The sequence below is a fragment of the Clytia hemisphaerica genome, unplaced genomic scaffold (genome assembly GCF_902728285.1).
Source record: "Clytia hemisphaerica strain Z4C2 unplaced genomic scaffold, Clytia hemisphaerica genome assembly, whole genome shotgun sequence".
In the NCBI taxonomy this organism is placed as follows: Eukaryota; Metazoa; Cnidaria; class Hydrozoa; order Leptothecata; family Clytiidae; genus Clytia; species Clytia hemisphaerica.
This window is the reverse complement of record NW_027104370.1, coordinates 1,321,701-1,338,060: the sequence shown is the minus strand read 5'-3', so window position 1 is coordinate 1,338,060 and position 16,360 is coordinate 1,321,701. Positions and strand designations below refer to the sequence as shown.

Sequence of the window (16,360 nt, the reverse complement as noted above, 5' to 3'; positions counted from 1 at the left end):
TTTAAAGGCCTCGGCAATTAGGTAAAAAAATTTGATGTCGGATATATCCGACATTGGCAAGTAGAGTGAAAATTTGCATGTCGGATATATACGACATCGGCACGGAAAGGGTTAAGAACATAAGACTTCGATGGCCAAAATGTTAAGAACAAGTTAAGAACATTGTAAGGCTTCGCAGACTCTAAAACAAGATAATAACACCCTCTTCTCACTTTCCCACTGGGACCCCCTTCTCACTGGAAAATATTCCCCAAAATATCTTCATATAGGCATAAAAAAATATGGAATATCAATCCCAGATGAGTTTTGGTCCACTATCTATACCCCCACTGGCTGATAAAATCCTACCGGGCCTATGAGAAGCCAATTTCTTAGTAAAATAGGTAAAAATGGTCACAAAATAGTGAAATTAAGAACATTTTAAGAACATTTTCAAGCTTAAAACCCAAAAAGTTAAGAACATCCGAAGGCTTCAAAAAATTTTGATGTTCTTATAAAAAAACGTGTAGTGTTTTGTGATGATATCGTAGTATTTGGAAACATTAAGATAATAACACCCCCTTCTCACAGACCAACAGGGACCCCTTCTCACTGGAAAAATTGCCCAAAATATCGACCCCATCTAATTTTGCCCCCCCCCCAGGCCCTGGCATAAAAAAATATGGGAATATCAATCCCCATCGAGTTTTGGTCCACTATCTATACCCCCGCTGGCTGATAAAATCCCACTGGGTCTGTGATAAGGGAGTGTTTTAATTTTGCAACCTATGTGTACGATTTCAGTAATGTTTAGCTTTAAATTAACCCACCTTAACCATGAAACAGTCAGCAAGGTACTAACACCTGTACATTGACTGAAAACTGTAAACATGACAGCTAGGCTAAGATACTTTAAATAACCCACCTTAACCATGAAACAGTCAGTAAGGTACTAACACCAGTACATTGACTGAAAACTGTAAACATGACAGCTAGGCTAAGATACCAGCACGTGTATCCATGCTGAAAGTGAGCCGTTATTTGTATGGGAACCACGACTAATCCAGTAATGAGATCGGTGCATGAGTGATAGATGAATAGTCTTTTTGTGATGCTGATTCGTTTTCGTTTTTGTCGGTTCGATAATAGACTGTAGATGAGAAGGCCGTTCCATAGGACAATGAAGAGGAATAAAAACGGCCCGATACCGTACGCATAATAACTGTTGTTAAGGTCGTCTGTCATACTATTTCCACCTAAGTGAAATGCAAGACATTCGAAATTAATGACCCAGATAATGAAAATAATGTCTACTTTAATCGGATTAACTTTCACTAGATTTCGCGAATTTTTCCATTTTCGCGAAATTAAAACTCGCGAAAACGCGTGAGTTCCTGACTCGCGAAATTAAATCCACCATAAAAATTTTAAAATCACATTTTCGGCGGTGAAACCAGTCCAAAGTCCGATTTTTGACAAAAAATGATTATTTTTCAGCTGTTTTTAGGCTTATTCGCGAAATTAAATCCACGCGAAATTTTTCAAAACCGTGACTCGCAAAATTAGATCGCTAAATTTAATCTCACAAAAGTTAAACCGATTAAAGTATGTTTCAATTCCTGACGACTAGCAGATTGAACCCGGCTTGACAACATAACCAGAATTGAACTGGGTTTTTGTTTTGTAAAATGTGCTTAAGTCTTATGAAAATATGGTTCTGTAACACTATGGGACCGTCCACATAGTACGTACGCACTAAAAGGTCGAAAATAAAGTACCCCCTCCCCCCTGTACGCAAGAGTACGCAAATGGCTATACCCCCTTGTGAGTACGCACTTTTTCATTCACCCCCACTCCCTCGGTTGAAGAAAATTTCTAATTCAAATCGTTTGCTTCAGACCTTTATTTCATACATGAAACTCAATGTTTATTAAGAAACTTTTTCTTTTCCTTGATGCGTATAAGAAGTGTAAAAGTCGACAAAAAAACAAGCAAAAAAGGGCTATGAAAAAATTTTTTCTGCGTACGTACATTTTCCTTTGACCCCTCCCTTCCCGCTATACGCAAGCATACGCTTTTGAGAAGACCCCCCGTGGTGCGTACGTACTATGTGAACGGCCCTTATTTTCGACAGATAGAAAGAGTCGATATTTTGTGTAGATATCCCAGTAATTTTAGACAGTCGATTTTTTGCACTGATCCACGCCCAACCGCTCAGATTTCTATGTGCTGAAAAGAAAACTCCTCATTCGAGTAGAAACATACAGGGGGATGTTAGTTCAGCAAAACCCCATTGAGCAGAAAGTCTTAAGGCTTGGGGACACGAGAAGTTTTTTTCGTGTTGGTACAATGCAACATGCTCCATCCTATCAACCAGGAACGCTTTCTAGTGTCTCCACACCATTTCTCTTTTAATAACATTTGTGCTTCTCTCACTTTTGTCCCTGGGACGAAATCAGCGTGTCTTTTGCATTGCACCAACGCGAAAAAAAAATCTCGTGTCCCGAAGCCTTCACTTAAGGCATTCTTTTTTTATGATATATCTGCTTCAGCGAGAGAGAAGTGAGTCCATCCGGTGACATTTTAGGCTGGTGCCAATATATTATTTCACTGATTGCAACACTGATAAAGACACCTACCTAAGGTACCGTTAGAATCATTTCGTCCTCCTTGTTGGGGCGGTGGCGGTCGCAGTGGCGGTAATTTCAGTGTTTCAATCAACCCTAAATAACATTCGGGAATTCCATGTTCGTCAATGGTCATTGTGTTTGTGTTGATGTTATTCCTCTTTCTCCCTCTCTGTTTATTTGTTGTTTGTCAGTCTAATTAAAAAAACAATTGATTTATGATGAAATACCCCCGGTGGTTAATCTCGGGTACCAAATAGCCGGCGGGGGTTTGGAATAAGCGGGGGGGATTGGAACAAATCTCAAAACTTAATAAGCGGGCGGGGGATTGAAAGAAAAATGTCCTGGGAGGCTAATACAGCAGAATTAGGGCAAAAGAAAGAACTTAAATTTCCCAAAGATCAATAAGCGGGCGATTTAATAATAACAATAACAACAATAATAGAAACAAATATTTGACGTGGCATGCTTCGAAAAATTCAACAGCTTTATAGACAACTGAGGAATTGTTTCCACGAAGGGCCACAAACAGAACACAATAGTATCTTAACCAAATTAGAAACGAGAATGAAAAACAGAAAGATAAAAATTGATTAGTATATGTAATCACATGATAACGAGTGCAATTGGAGAATAATTGCACGAGTGATTTTTTTGTTATTAATTTTCCGAGTCCGAAAGGACGAGGAAAATTCGAAACAAAAAAATCACGAGTGCAATTTTCGAATTGTACGAGTTATTATGTGATTACGAGCTAATCGCGCAATTTTTTACACGACTTTTTCCCCGTCAGGAAAGTAAATTACACTATAAGTTTTAAATTTTTCTCTTCTCTTTATATGTTTTTCTTTTGTTTGCTTATAGATTTTCTTTCTCACAAAATGAATTTCGAATGCAATTAAAACGTTCGATGTGATTAACGATTAATTGCTCTCTGCAGGATGCAATTAACGATTAATTGCTCTCTTTGAAGGCGCGCCAAAGAAGAAAAGATAACTCATCGTGCGATTATTGAAAGAAATGACATTTGGCTTTTGACTTGAAAGAAACGAAAACGATAACGATTGGGCTTGACGGCGATCGTTAGGTAGATTATTCCAGACGTCAGTATACCATTATGAAGAAACGTTTTATTTGTTTCTTGTTTTTGAACACGTAACTTGTTTTCCCTCGCAGCTCTGGTGTTCACACCTACTAGTTCGCCTTTCTCAGATAAGGAGGAGAATTTTTATTTACACATTTAAAAGTCATTAGCGCAGTGCTATAATTTGTCAATTTTTCCAAGGGTGTTTTGGTTTGAGAGACTTGAGTTATCTGTCTGGACAAGAACTCAAACCGTTTACAAACATAAGATGTAGTATTACTCCAGGTGTTCACACAATAATTTAAATGAGGAAGAACCAGGGCATTGACGAGCACCCCCCCCCCAGCGGTTTGCGTGATGGCGTGATTGGGACTTTTTTCTTGCATGATGGCGTGATTAGAAATTGTTTTTGGCGTGATGGCGTGATGCGTGATAGGGCAAAAATTTGAGGCGTGATGCGTGATTTGGGCTATTTTTTGCTATTTTTTTGCGTGATGACAAATTTTAGCGGTTTTCGTGATGCGTGATGGAGAAATTTTTTTTGCGTAATGGCGTGATTAGGGGTGCCGCTGGGGGGCCTCATCGACTAATAAACGCCTTGTATCATTATTTACGGTGGAACTGACTCTCTTAATCTTCTTAAGCCTGAGATAGGCTTTCCGTCTAACTGCATTTGAATCTTTTCCCACGTCATACCCTCATCAAAAACTACTCCAAGATATTTTACATCAGATTATGGCCTTTTGAAATAACAAAGGTGGTAATTCTTTACACTCAGCAACTTTCTGTTTTCTTCCGTCTAACTGGATTTGCATGTTTTCCCCACGTCATACCCTCATCGAAAACTACTCCAATATATTTTACATCAGATTTTGGCCTTTTGAAAAGAGAAAGGTGGTAATTCTTTACACTCAGCAACTTTCTGTTTTCTACCGTCGAACTGTAGCCGGTTGCTCTACCACTGCACTACGATGTGCAAATTTATCTGATTTCGCCAATTTCAGAAAAATCGCAAGAATTGCGAAAATTTCTGACATTAAAATAATGAGAGATGAAAATTGCTTTTCGTAGAACAGAAAATCTTTGTTGTGTAATTAAATGAAATAAATTACTACGGAAAAAGGTACCCTCTGCCAGAAAAAGTATAAATTTTGATTCATCATCAATGATTTTGGAATTTATCTATCAAGGCTGAACTAATCAAATTTCCTTTTTTTTTTCGAAAACAATTTTGAAAATAAAAGCAATCTCACTGTACTATTTACTAGAACAGTGCTCACATCACTGGATAACGACCGCCTTAAATTTGATAAAGAATTCATCGGTTTAGACAATGATCCACTTCGACACTCTCGTTTGCGTGATTTAACTTGTAGTATGGATATTTTTTATAAGCATATCTAGGCTCAGATATAGGGAAAAATTAGGCATATGGCAAACATTACTTGAGCCTACGAAAAATATTTTTTTCCTGATTTTGGCTGGAATTTTGCGGATTTTCAGTATTTCCCTAAATTTATGTTTTAGTCTTATGCATCCCCTCAAGCATTTTTCAGCCTTATTAAGCTTTGAACCTAAGCATCTCTGAGCCTGTTTTCGGATTTTTGTATACTTGTAAAAATAATACATGTATACAGTAGTTCCTTCACGATATCAGTCATTTTGATAAGATAGTATATTTTGAGTTGTTTAATCACTTGTGGTTTGAATCAGAAGCTAATAAATACTTTAAGTTTTTTTATTTACTTAACATTTATCTCCCTAGCGGGGCGCCACAGCATGTTTTTCATATATTCATGATTAACGTCGTTATCTCCGAAAAAATGCTTTTTTTATCTCCGTAGTAAAACGCCACACATTTCAGAAAACCAGCGATTCTACAAATATCTCAAATTTGTCTCAGCTGCTCAAACCTTTAACCGACAAAATTCTGCAAAACGTGCAGAATAGGCATGAATGGGCGAGTCAAGTTTTAAAATATTCAAAAGGATAGCACAGTTGTGACAAATTTTGAATCCAACTTTTTTACCCGTATACAGCTCGGAAAATTAACCGCCTTCGGCGGTCGATAAAATGTTCCTTTTTAAAACAGTTAACAACTGAAATTTAACGTTTCAAAATTAAAACTCTTCTTACTAGACATTTGTTCCGAAATTTCAAGCTTTCTCCATAGTTTAAGCCACCAAAAAAGTTTCCAACATGTTTCAATATACCCCCTTCCAAAACCAACTATTATGCGCAAATTTTCCTTCAAGAATTTGCCGATAACTAAAAAACACAAGTTGGTCGTCTAGAAAAATCACAGCAATTGGTTTTAGCCTTTCCATTTAATAAGAAGTCGGCACTTCGGCGAATTAGAAAGCTTTATTTAATCTGCTTGATATCCATTTTATGTATTATGGAGAAAAAAATGAGATTTCTCTTTTTTGTAAGAATATGGTGCTTTATTATTCTTAATTTATCGTAACAAATTCGTCTGTAAATGATTTCGTCATTTATATTCTTAAATTAATTCCCATAGTTCCCAGGGTCTTTATGGTTTCTCCTTCCGAAGATCAGACCTCGGTCCAGGCTAATAAAGATCTTTACCCACAAATATCCCATATGATAATATAATATAATAATATAATAACTGCCATATCAAATTGCCCGCTAAATCAAATTTATCCAGCCAACTGTCAAATTAAATTCCCGCCAAATCCTTCTTTAAGGTATAGTAGACTCTCAGCCATTCGAATTCTATATTATTCGAATCTTTTTAATAAATCGAAGTTATTCTTATTCCCTGTCGAGGAGAAACTCTCACTTTCTATAATTCAAATCTCTCTGTAATTCGAACAAATAATGTTCCTCGTTCGAGTTCGAATTAGCGAGAGTTAGCTTTACCTTAAAGACAGATTTGACAGTTGGCTAGATAAATTTGATTTAGTGGGAAGTTTGATCATGGAGTCAATTATATGTTATTTGATAACATCTAGCCACATATGAATTTTTCAAGAGTTATTCCGTCTCTGTTTGATCAGTCACCAAAAAATATATCGATCGAACCATTGCCCGAAGGGGCTAGATCCGAAACTCCTTGATGGGTGTGAAATGAAGCCACTTATTCCCATCCAGAACATGTGACGCGTGTGTTTTTCAAACACAATTTCTAAATGCGGGGCAAACATAATGCTTCACTTTTTCTTGCTTGAGAAAGGTTGAAGATTCTTTTCTACCCCCCGTGCATCTGGTAGGGTGACTTTTGGTTATTTTGGACAATTTTCAGGGTGGAAATCAGAACAATTTTCCACTTTTTCCTCAGATTTTTGGTCATTTTTGCCGCTTTTCAGGGCGAGTGAAAAAGAAAAAAATTTTCAAATTTTCATACTGACAGGGTCCACATTTCAAACTCCCCATCGGCCGTCTAAGTCAGTACCCCCCCCCCCCCCGGGTGATAATATTAGTAAGGTTCGATTGGATTGTCGACTCCGTTTGATTGACATCAGCTTTATATCATAAGAATTCGTCTTCTTCTCATTGAGTGTTTTTCTAGATTTTTTTGTAAATTTCTTATAACATATTACACTGTTCCCTGAAGCGTTGTTGACCTAGGTATCTCGTCTCGTCTTCTAACAAAACAAACATTAACATATACCATATGTTTCTTTCCCACAATCCTTTACCAACAAGAAATCTTGTCTTTGTTGAAGTGAAAGGTTCACGTTTGTCTGTGTTTCTACTATTCGTGAAGTAATGTTTTACACGCACGGAACCCCGGAAACCCTAGAAGCAAAGTAGAAGAAGTAGTAGAAGCAGTTTCCTTTCGAGGTAAGGTCTCAGAGGTCTGCCTTGCCTTCGGGTTAGCCTATAGAGTAAAGTTCCATAGCGTGAATGAAGACAAGAATAAACCCATCCATCGCATTGAGTTGAAAACCCCGAAGGGGCTAAAGTAGAAACCTTTGGATGGGAAATGAAACTACTTACTCACTTCAGAACGGTTTGGGTTTTACACAAACGCTGGATTGAAAGTAAAATCTATCGCTAGATTTCAAAAAATGTAGCCCTCAAAAACCAAAAGGAACCACCAAATACAATCCGCCGTCATGATTGCGGCGCGTTCTAGGGGCATTCTGGATAGGAAATAAGTGGCTTCACTTTTTCTTGCCTGGGAAAAGTTAGAAATTGTACCCTACCCCTTTGGGTTTTAAACTCAATGTTCCCGCTGTCGTCGTGATATATCTATCGATACTTAACCTCGCAATTTCAAGTAAACGTACGTTATCCCAATACCTAATCTGGCACCCGATGTAGAAATTTTCTTCCGACACGCTAAAGCTCTGAAGATCGGGCTCCTTTAGAGCCTTAGCGTGGGCGGCCGCCAATACGCCATCGAAATATCAGATAACCCAATACCTTAACCCCACTTTTTCTAAGCCAAACGTCAAATTTATGTTTTTTTTACCTTTCAACTCTTCCATCTCGTGATGGCTGTTCGCTCTGATAGTTCCCAAAAAGGCTTTTTTAATATATAAACATTTCACTTTTGGATTTTAATTTTCAAAAGTAGAACCAACATAATATTTAATTTGATTAGTTTTTCCCTCCCCTGAGACTTTCTTTGTACATGTTTCTCTATAAGAATTAGGTTATTTCTAACAATCTCAGCTTTTTTTGCTTATGTTAAACAATTTTCAGTAATTTGGCCAATTCTCTTAAACTTGAAATTTTGATTCGACCGCTTTTTTGGGGTTTGCAAACTTCAAAATGAATGTCTTGATCTCACTAAGCTGCATCTAGATTTCTGTCGAAAATCGTTGTGCAGCAATGTTTTCATTCAACGCTTTTTTGAACGTAAGATGGGCTTTGAAAGAACGTTGTGTTCCTTATAGGATTGAGAAATCACCAAATATTCCCACTTTAATCAAGACGTTTGCAATCCCACTTTATCAAGGCGTTTACAATACCAATCATCCACATGTTAACCTGGTAACAGCTGTTCATAATTTTCTTACGCGCACGGTAAACCTCTGAAGGCACTTGAAAATTATACATCTGAGGAAAATAGTCCTCCCGCGGAAAATTTTACAACAAGAATCTTGTTGTGCGCCAGAAAGTCAAAAACTGATACGGCGCCCTGTTCGTAAACACAATCACGCAATTTTGTTGTCATCCCCAGTCCTTTTAGACGAACGCGGTCCTTACGATTTTGAGATAGCATATTCGTCAGATTGTATGTTTTCACCCATCCCTTTAGAGCTTCAGCGTGGTGGGCAGAAAACAATCACAATCTGATCTCAGGTTACCACATGTATGCTTGTTGGGAAATTCTTATACATGTTTTTTTATAAGAACAAACTATATAAGAACATAAGGCTTCAATGGCCAAAATGTTAAGAACAAGTTAAGAACATCTTAAGGCTTTGTGTACTCCAAAAAACCCGTTTTCTTAGGAAAATGAGCAAAAATATTCACAAAATGCTGACAATAAGAACTTTTCAGGCAGGACATCCGAACGCTTCACAAATTAAGGATGTTCTTATAAAAAAACGTGTTCCAGTCTCTCTCTTCTGTTTGTTTGAAAATCCAATATATTTTATATGGAAAATTAATTTGATTGAAAAATGCTGTTTTTAGTTTCACGATAAGAATTTTTTCAAGAACCTTCTTACTTTTATATTTGAATGGTTAGGCGAGGCCAATTTAATTTGTTGTTTTACGGGCCAAGCTACCCACAAAAGAGGATTGGTCAGTCGACAAAAAAATAAAAGTAGAATTTCCACCTGTAAAATACCTATAAAGACAGAAAAAACTACAGTACTACATCTTGACAAAAATGTGAAATAGAAAAGGAAAAGAGACAAAAAGGTCAAATTCATGAATGAAATGAAAAGTTAAACATAAAATTCTCAAAACTTTTTTTTGAAACCGAAATTTTGAAAATTTGGCAGTCTGGAAAAAACAATGAAAATAATGAAAATAAAAATGAACTAACAAAATCAATTTTATTTTTATTTCGATTTTTGGAATTTCAGGGTCGGTCCGGGTCCGTAAAACAACTAATCAAATTGGTTTCGCCTTAGTAGATTACGAGCACTTTTAAAGGTTTTGAGTTTAAAAAAGAGTGATATCGTTTGCTTACTCATCAATTTTAATTCACAAGCTTTTTCACATTGGATTGACACGGATGTGGAGCAAGATTGGTTAGAAAAAGGAAAAGAACAGTTTTTTAGACATTCAGCACAATATACATGTGACTGATATGAAACGGGAACACTTATGTAAACACAAAACCTTTAATATTTCCCCAATTTTACTCAATTTCTACTGATTTTCTTCTGATTTTCTATCCCAAAATATGACCAATCCGCAATTGTATACCTTATCGGGGAAAACTTCGTCGGGGAAAAATTCGTCACTTGCTGGTAGTTGGTAAACGCATTAAGGCCGGGGAAAATTTTCGTCACTTGTTCAAAATTTCGTCACTTTTCCCCGACGAAGTTTTCCCCGATAAGGTATCTGAAAATCACAACACCCCTGTGCGTCCATAATGACTATTAACAACCGAAATTTCAATTTGAAAAGAATTTTAGTATTACACGCTTTTTTTATAAGAATGGTGTTTTTTCATTTCATCATGGATATTCTTAACTTTTTGGCAAAAATCATCCACAAATATTCTTACGGTATTCTTAGGTTAAGATCGAAATTGGCAATATAAGGGTTAAAATGCATTAAAAATGGCATTCTTAGGTTCAGTTGCTAAATTCCATGATGGTGATATTCTTAGCATATTCTTAATTTCTTGGCCATTTTCATCACGGACATTCTTATAAAATGTACTCTTATTAAAAAAAACGTGTACTCATTCTATCTGTTAAGAAACTTTTGACAGAAAAAGTCGGGAAAATTTTGAAAACTTTTTGTTCGCAACAGTCACAGTTCTTGTTGTTCAAAAAGCTTAGCAAAGGATCTGTTCATTAGAGTGTTTCTGCAACTGATTGACATTAAGTTTCAAATTAATTATCATGTTTAAGATGTCTTCCCTACTTGATACGTTTATTAAAATGTTGAAATTCGTTCCTTGAACCCCTAGCAAACTCGTTCATTAAAGTCTGTCTCAAAATGCAGTGGACTTTAGTTTTATTTTCTCAGCACCCATTCATACTATGTTAGAAAGATTATACACCGTTGGAGAGATATTTCAAAGAAGAATAATCTGAATGATTAAAGATTAGTAGAACATTTGAATCTTGGTGATTTCAAATCTGTGCGTATCTTTCTTAGCCTTAAAGCCCTTAGAAGATAGCAAAAATAAAATGACCAGCTTCGCAGTGAAATTTAGATTTAAGTGAAAAAGAGGTAATTTAAAGTCTGTCTCAAAAGTAAATAAGCCCTGTGAAGAAGGTCATTTTTGCTGTTTTGGTCATTTTTGGATTCTTTAACCAACGAAGATGCAAAAAAACTAGACTAGTAAACTAGTCGTTGAAAACAGCCCCTTATACAAAAAATCAAGCTCCAAATAAAAAGAATCGATGGGGTGAAGTTGCGTCTCTTTTCTGAATTTTCCTTTTTTCTCACGCGCGCTGAATATTTAATTAGTGTTTACATTATTTGATTGACAGTTTTATTATAAGGTTATAAGTAATAACCGACTAGTTTACTAGTCTACAAAAAAACCTAAACATAAATCTAAATTCATCAAGGCTCAAATATTTAAAAAGTCTAACTTTCCAATGGTGTATAATAAATAGCCTTTGAGTACACCCCTGTCGTGTCACAGACCCGCTGCACACTGGAAAATTAGGCAAAAATTTCATCAAGGAGTGTTTTTTCAAGGAGTGTTTGTAGATAGATATGTTGATAAAAAAATTTTTAAACGGACTTTTAATATTTGTTTTTATTGATTTTAGACCTGAGGATGATCGAAATATATATTGTCGCAAAAATAAAATGTCACCATTGTTGGTTCATTTTGAATATCTTCTAAGAATTTCATCCCTGTTGAGAAAATTCCCTTTAATTTCAGCCCCACTGGAAAATTTACTTTGATTTTATCCCCATTGCACTCCAAAACCATCCCCATTGGATTTTTTAACTTTGGAACAATAGAGTTTTGGAGTCTGCTAAATCACGTGCCTCGCGTGCCTCAAGTGCCCTGAATTTTTAACGTGCCCTATTTTAATTAGCTAATTTCTGTGTTTAGAAAGGCAACATAAGTTAAATGAAAACTATCCAAAGGTTGATGTAATTAATTAAAAAATTGGGGAACTAGGACACGGGAAATTTTAAGGCACTAGGGTACTTGAGGCACGTGAGACACTAAAAAAGTTGTCAATTACCAATACCGAGTACCTATCGACTTAATCCCGAAATACAGATAAGAAAGACCACATATCGCTAAAAAAATTTAGGGCACGTGAAAATTTCTGGGCACGTGAAAATTTTAGGGCACGTGAAAATTGTAGGGCACTTGAGAATTTTAGGGCACGTGAAATTTTAAGGCACGTTAGGCACGTTAGGCACTAGAGCACTTGAAGCACTGAGGCACTAGAGGCACGTAAAAAAGTGAGGGCGCTAGGGCACGTGAGGCACGTGATTTAGCAGACTTATACTTTTGAGAAAGACTTTAATGCGATTATGGTTATAAACTTAGAAACACCTACATTAGGAAAGTTGTAGAAAAAAGGAGTGTAGAGAAATCTGGACTTACCTAAGTTGATTGAGTGGACTTACTTTATTTCGTATTTTAAAGAAATCTCAATACCGCAAAATTCGAAACCTCAACCTAAAATCTGTAAACTTTATACGCTTAGGATTCTTCTTGAAAAATCTCTAAAAGTCCAAGTTAGTTTTTTCCATGGGGCGGCAGAACTAGCAACAATGTAAAGTTGAAAATCAACGATATTTACATGTTTTTTTTTTATAAGCAAGTGTCTGTCCCTATGTCAGGCTCACATTATGCTTAGCATTCTATTGTTCTCAAACAATAGACGCATTGTTTAGGTACCAAAAACTGAGCCTGCATATGCTTATAAACGTTATGCTTATAAAAGAAAAAACATGTATTCTAGAAACCTTTTACTAAAATCCAACTTCTTTTGGAATTTATATTTGGCCTGACTTCCATTTCAGTTTACAACAATCCCCAACTTATATTTATATCAATTCCCAGTTGTCACACAACGTCGTTTCAGCGTTCATTTAACGTTATATGAACGCTTTTCAATATTAGAAAAACGTTGAAACGACGAGCTGTGTGCCAGCTGGGTTTATAGATCTTCACAAATAGGATTTTTTTTTTTACGTAAAAGCACAATTAATTCGCTCCATGGTACCTTGTTTTCACCTTGTTTGATAAAAGAAAAAATTCTTCTAATTTTCATAATTTCTTTATCAGACATATATATTTAGAAAATCTCCCGGTGATTGGAAAATTATCATTTTTTCATGGAGATTTTTCTTTTATCACGTTTTAAACCATGTGTTTTTTGAGAAATCATGTGCGTAAAAAGACTGGGGCGGGGTAATAATAGAGAATTAACTTCTGGAAAGAAAGTTTAGATTTGTCCTTTTTCACGTTTCTAATCATGTGTTTTATCAGAAGTCATGTGAAGACTGGGGTAGGGTTAGAGTGCTGATCGAAAACTCACGCGATTGCAATGGGTTTGATATATAACTCAAACTAAAACAAGTTTCTTTTATTCAAATTTTCTATAACTTGGAACTAGTTTTCAGACTCCTTCTAAGAGAAACCGACATAAAATACTTTTTACGTGATTTGTAATAATTATCGGACAGTTGTGAGTACAATATGAGAAATATTTTACGAGTCCCGAGATTTTTCCGTACAATATTATATACAGAAAATCCGGAACGAAAAATCGAAATGTTTCCAATTTTCAACCTGAATAGTGGCAAAGATGACTAAAAGTAGAGGAAAAATTGAAGGATTTTCTAATTTCCACCTTGAAAATGGTCAACAATCACCAAAAGTCGACCCTGTCAGATACACATCTTGAAAATTAGTAGATTTGGGACCCTGTCAGATATCTTCAGAGCCTATAAAGAGGATCCTGACCAGCGGCATGTCCCCGTACCCAATTTCGCCTAAGTGCCCCCGGAGGAGGGTGATTGTGCCTCTTTTCCTGTCTATAAATTACAAGACATCCCTATTTTTAGCAACCCAAAGGGTCTGTTACGAAATTCGTTGCATTTTTGTCAATCCGAGGCCAGGCAATATTCCAGCCTAATGTTTCTGGGTATGAGAGTTGTTGTGATAGACTTTAGAAGATAACTAAAAGTTAGCGATGATGAATTGTCGGATATAAAAAAAAATAATAGCAGAATCAGCTAGCCGAAAACAACCATTATTAGCAAAATTTAGATTGGGTCTTTCCAGAAAAAAACCGTGCACCCCCTGTTGAGGAGTCCATTTCCATTCCAAGGGGGTATGGTTTGAAATGCAGTGGAATTCCAGAGCAGTAGACAAAAATCCGTCATTAGCGATGATGAATTGTCGGATATAAAAAAAAATAATAGCAGAATCAGCTAGCCGAAAACAACCATTATTATCAAAATTTAGATTTTTATTTCACTTTCAGATCTTTGGTTTTTGAAAAGTCAATTTGTACATCTGTTTTGGAAGCAGACTCTGCATAGTACGCACGTGTGAGTTGGAAAACCACGTAACTTTAAGGATTTTTCCTTCCTTTTCTGCTTTAGATATCAACAAGTCAATCAAATGTTTCGATTGCGAAAACAAGATAGGTGAACCAGCCTGTGAGAGAGAATCAACATTCCAAGATTGTCATCTAGCCCGTGCTCGATGTGGAAAGTTGACTTTGGGTGATGTAATCAAGAAATATTGTGTTCCACGTAGACTTTTTGAAACTTGCAAAATCATTGTTGGGGAGCCGTGTAAGGTGAGATTGAGACCATGTTTAAAAAAAGGAGTGATGGCCAAGTGGTCAAAGGCGTCATTGTCTCAAACCAGGGGTTCGTGAATCCCCGCTCCTTCCAATGTTCCGTTCAGTTTATAGATAGCGAGTGAAGCCAGCTGGCCGTGAACCCCGTGAAAACAATCGAAAGACTGTCTAAAAGTCATAGATTATTGGGCTATCCACGTTAAAAGCCAAAAGGTGCAATCGCAGCGCACGCAATTGAAGACCGGCCTTTACATTCAAGTGTACACTGTACCAGATTGTATTTCACGTTTATCGCTTCGTAATACACTCTGTGCGCATTGTCTGTTTGATAAAAAAATTCCCATACGAAGACCTCTGCGATGAAGTGTGATTTATATATAGCAACTCTTCTCTCATCGTCTCCCCTCTCTCACCAATACTCCATCGCAGCGGTTGGTTTGAAAATTCTCAAATGAGAAAAGACAAGCTGTAGATATGGGTCTGCGTACAGACAAATTCAAGTGTTACGTCACTTTTAACCAATAGAATGGCTTCATTCCGTTTCGGAGCAAAACACAACTGTCACGTGTGAACATGGAGTTAAAAAAGAGCGCTGTATTCTAATAATACTACAGTGGAGTGTCTCAATAACTCGAACACGCATACAAATTTGTTCGAGTTAAAGAAATGGAGAAAAGTCATGGCGTTGTAAATCTAGATTTAGTACGCCATGAGTAAAGTTTATAAGGTATTGTTAACTGAAGGGACTATAAAGATTTTCGAGTTAAGAACAGTGAATGATTATTGTTTATTTTATAAATAGAAAGTAGTTTTAATAAAATCCGCTGGGAGTTAATCACCTTGGCAATAATTTCAAAACGAGGCAAGTGATGTTTATCAAAAAATTAGAAGACAGTTAGATGGGCGAGAAAAGTCTAAAAGATTATGAGAGGGCGTGGAGACAGGGCGTTTATAAGCTACACAAGAATAAATGCCAGTGTATTATCTTACGCTAGTAATAACATGAAAAAGCTTATAATACGCAGGGAGAGGGCGGGACAGGGCGTTTATTAGCTACACAAGATTGATTAAAGACAAAAAACTTAAATACAATATGAATTATTTTTTTTCAGCTCGAATTATGCGACACAGATTTTTGCAACGGAATGATAACAACACCGAAACGAACAATACGTCAACAAAAACATCAACACAGCCCAACGGAAAATTCATCAAGAGGAATTCGTCCAGGAAAGACATTTATTGGAGTATTTTTTATAATGACTTCATTAGTATATTGTTTTTGGAATTGTAATTTTTGAGAGAAACTTTGAGTCTACTTCAAAGTTGATAATTTTACAAAAGGGACTTTCGTGTTTCTCAGGCTTACAATATTTCCAAAAAATTAGTGCTTCAAAAAAAAACTATTTTTCAAAACGAAGGAGTGAATTTGAAAAGTCTGTTCTGTGTTCCAAAAATACCAGAAATTATTTTCAATAAAATTGAACGCAGTCTTAAAATCTTATAGAGAAAGAAGAATAGATTCAGTAAATTCCGGTGATTTCGACTTATTAAGTTAAAAGTAACCAGATGACTTGTAACCACTGGTATTTTTTTGTTTCTGTTGAAAAAGCTTACGTCATGAATATGGAATACTTTATTACACATATCAACCTTTAAGGCGTGAGGAGGCTTAGTTAGAGCTTACAAGCACGATTTGGGCTGTTCCATTTAAAATCCATACAGGAGGGGGGGGGTTGGACGATCCTTTTTAAGTCAATAAA

At 36.2% G+C, this 16,360-nt stretch overlaps 1 protein-coding gene and 1 long non-coding RNA gene across 5 annotated transcripts in view; one reads left to right on the top strand and one right to left on the bottom strand.

The window, feature by feature from the left end:
• The window catches only part of LOC136818498 (EEF1A lysine methyltransferase 2-like), a 43,955-nt gene extending 27,997 nt beyond the window's left edge, over window positions 1–15,958 (top strand). The window contains exons 8-9 of one of the 4 annotated variants that reach the window (XM_067074838.1): window positions 14,395–14,594; window positions 15,710–15,958. In XM_067074838.1, the coding sequence (XP_066930939.1) occupies window positions 14,395–14,594; window positions 15,710–15,898 (389 nt within the window). In that variant the 3' untranslated portion in view covers window positions 15,899–15,958. Of the gene's footprint in view, window positions 1–8,926; window positions 9,009–14,394; window positions 14,595–15,709 lie in introns of those variants that run through there. The other 3 variants (XM_067074839.1, XM_067074840.1, XM_067074841.1) reach the window with 3 other exon arrangements.
• LOC136818501 (uncharacterized) lies at window positions 717–8,170 on the bottom strand. Its single transcript, XR_010848245.1, has 3 exons — window positions 8,135–8,170; window positions 2,619–2,801; window positions 717–1,235 (listed from the first exon to the last, which is right to left on the bottom strand). It is a non-coding gene; the product is annotated as an uncharacterized lncRNA (long non-coding RNA).
• Window positions 15,959–16,360: the final 402 nt, after the last annotated feature.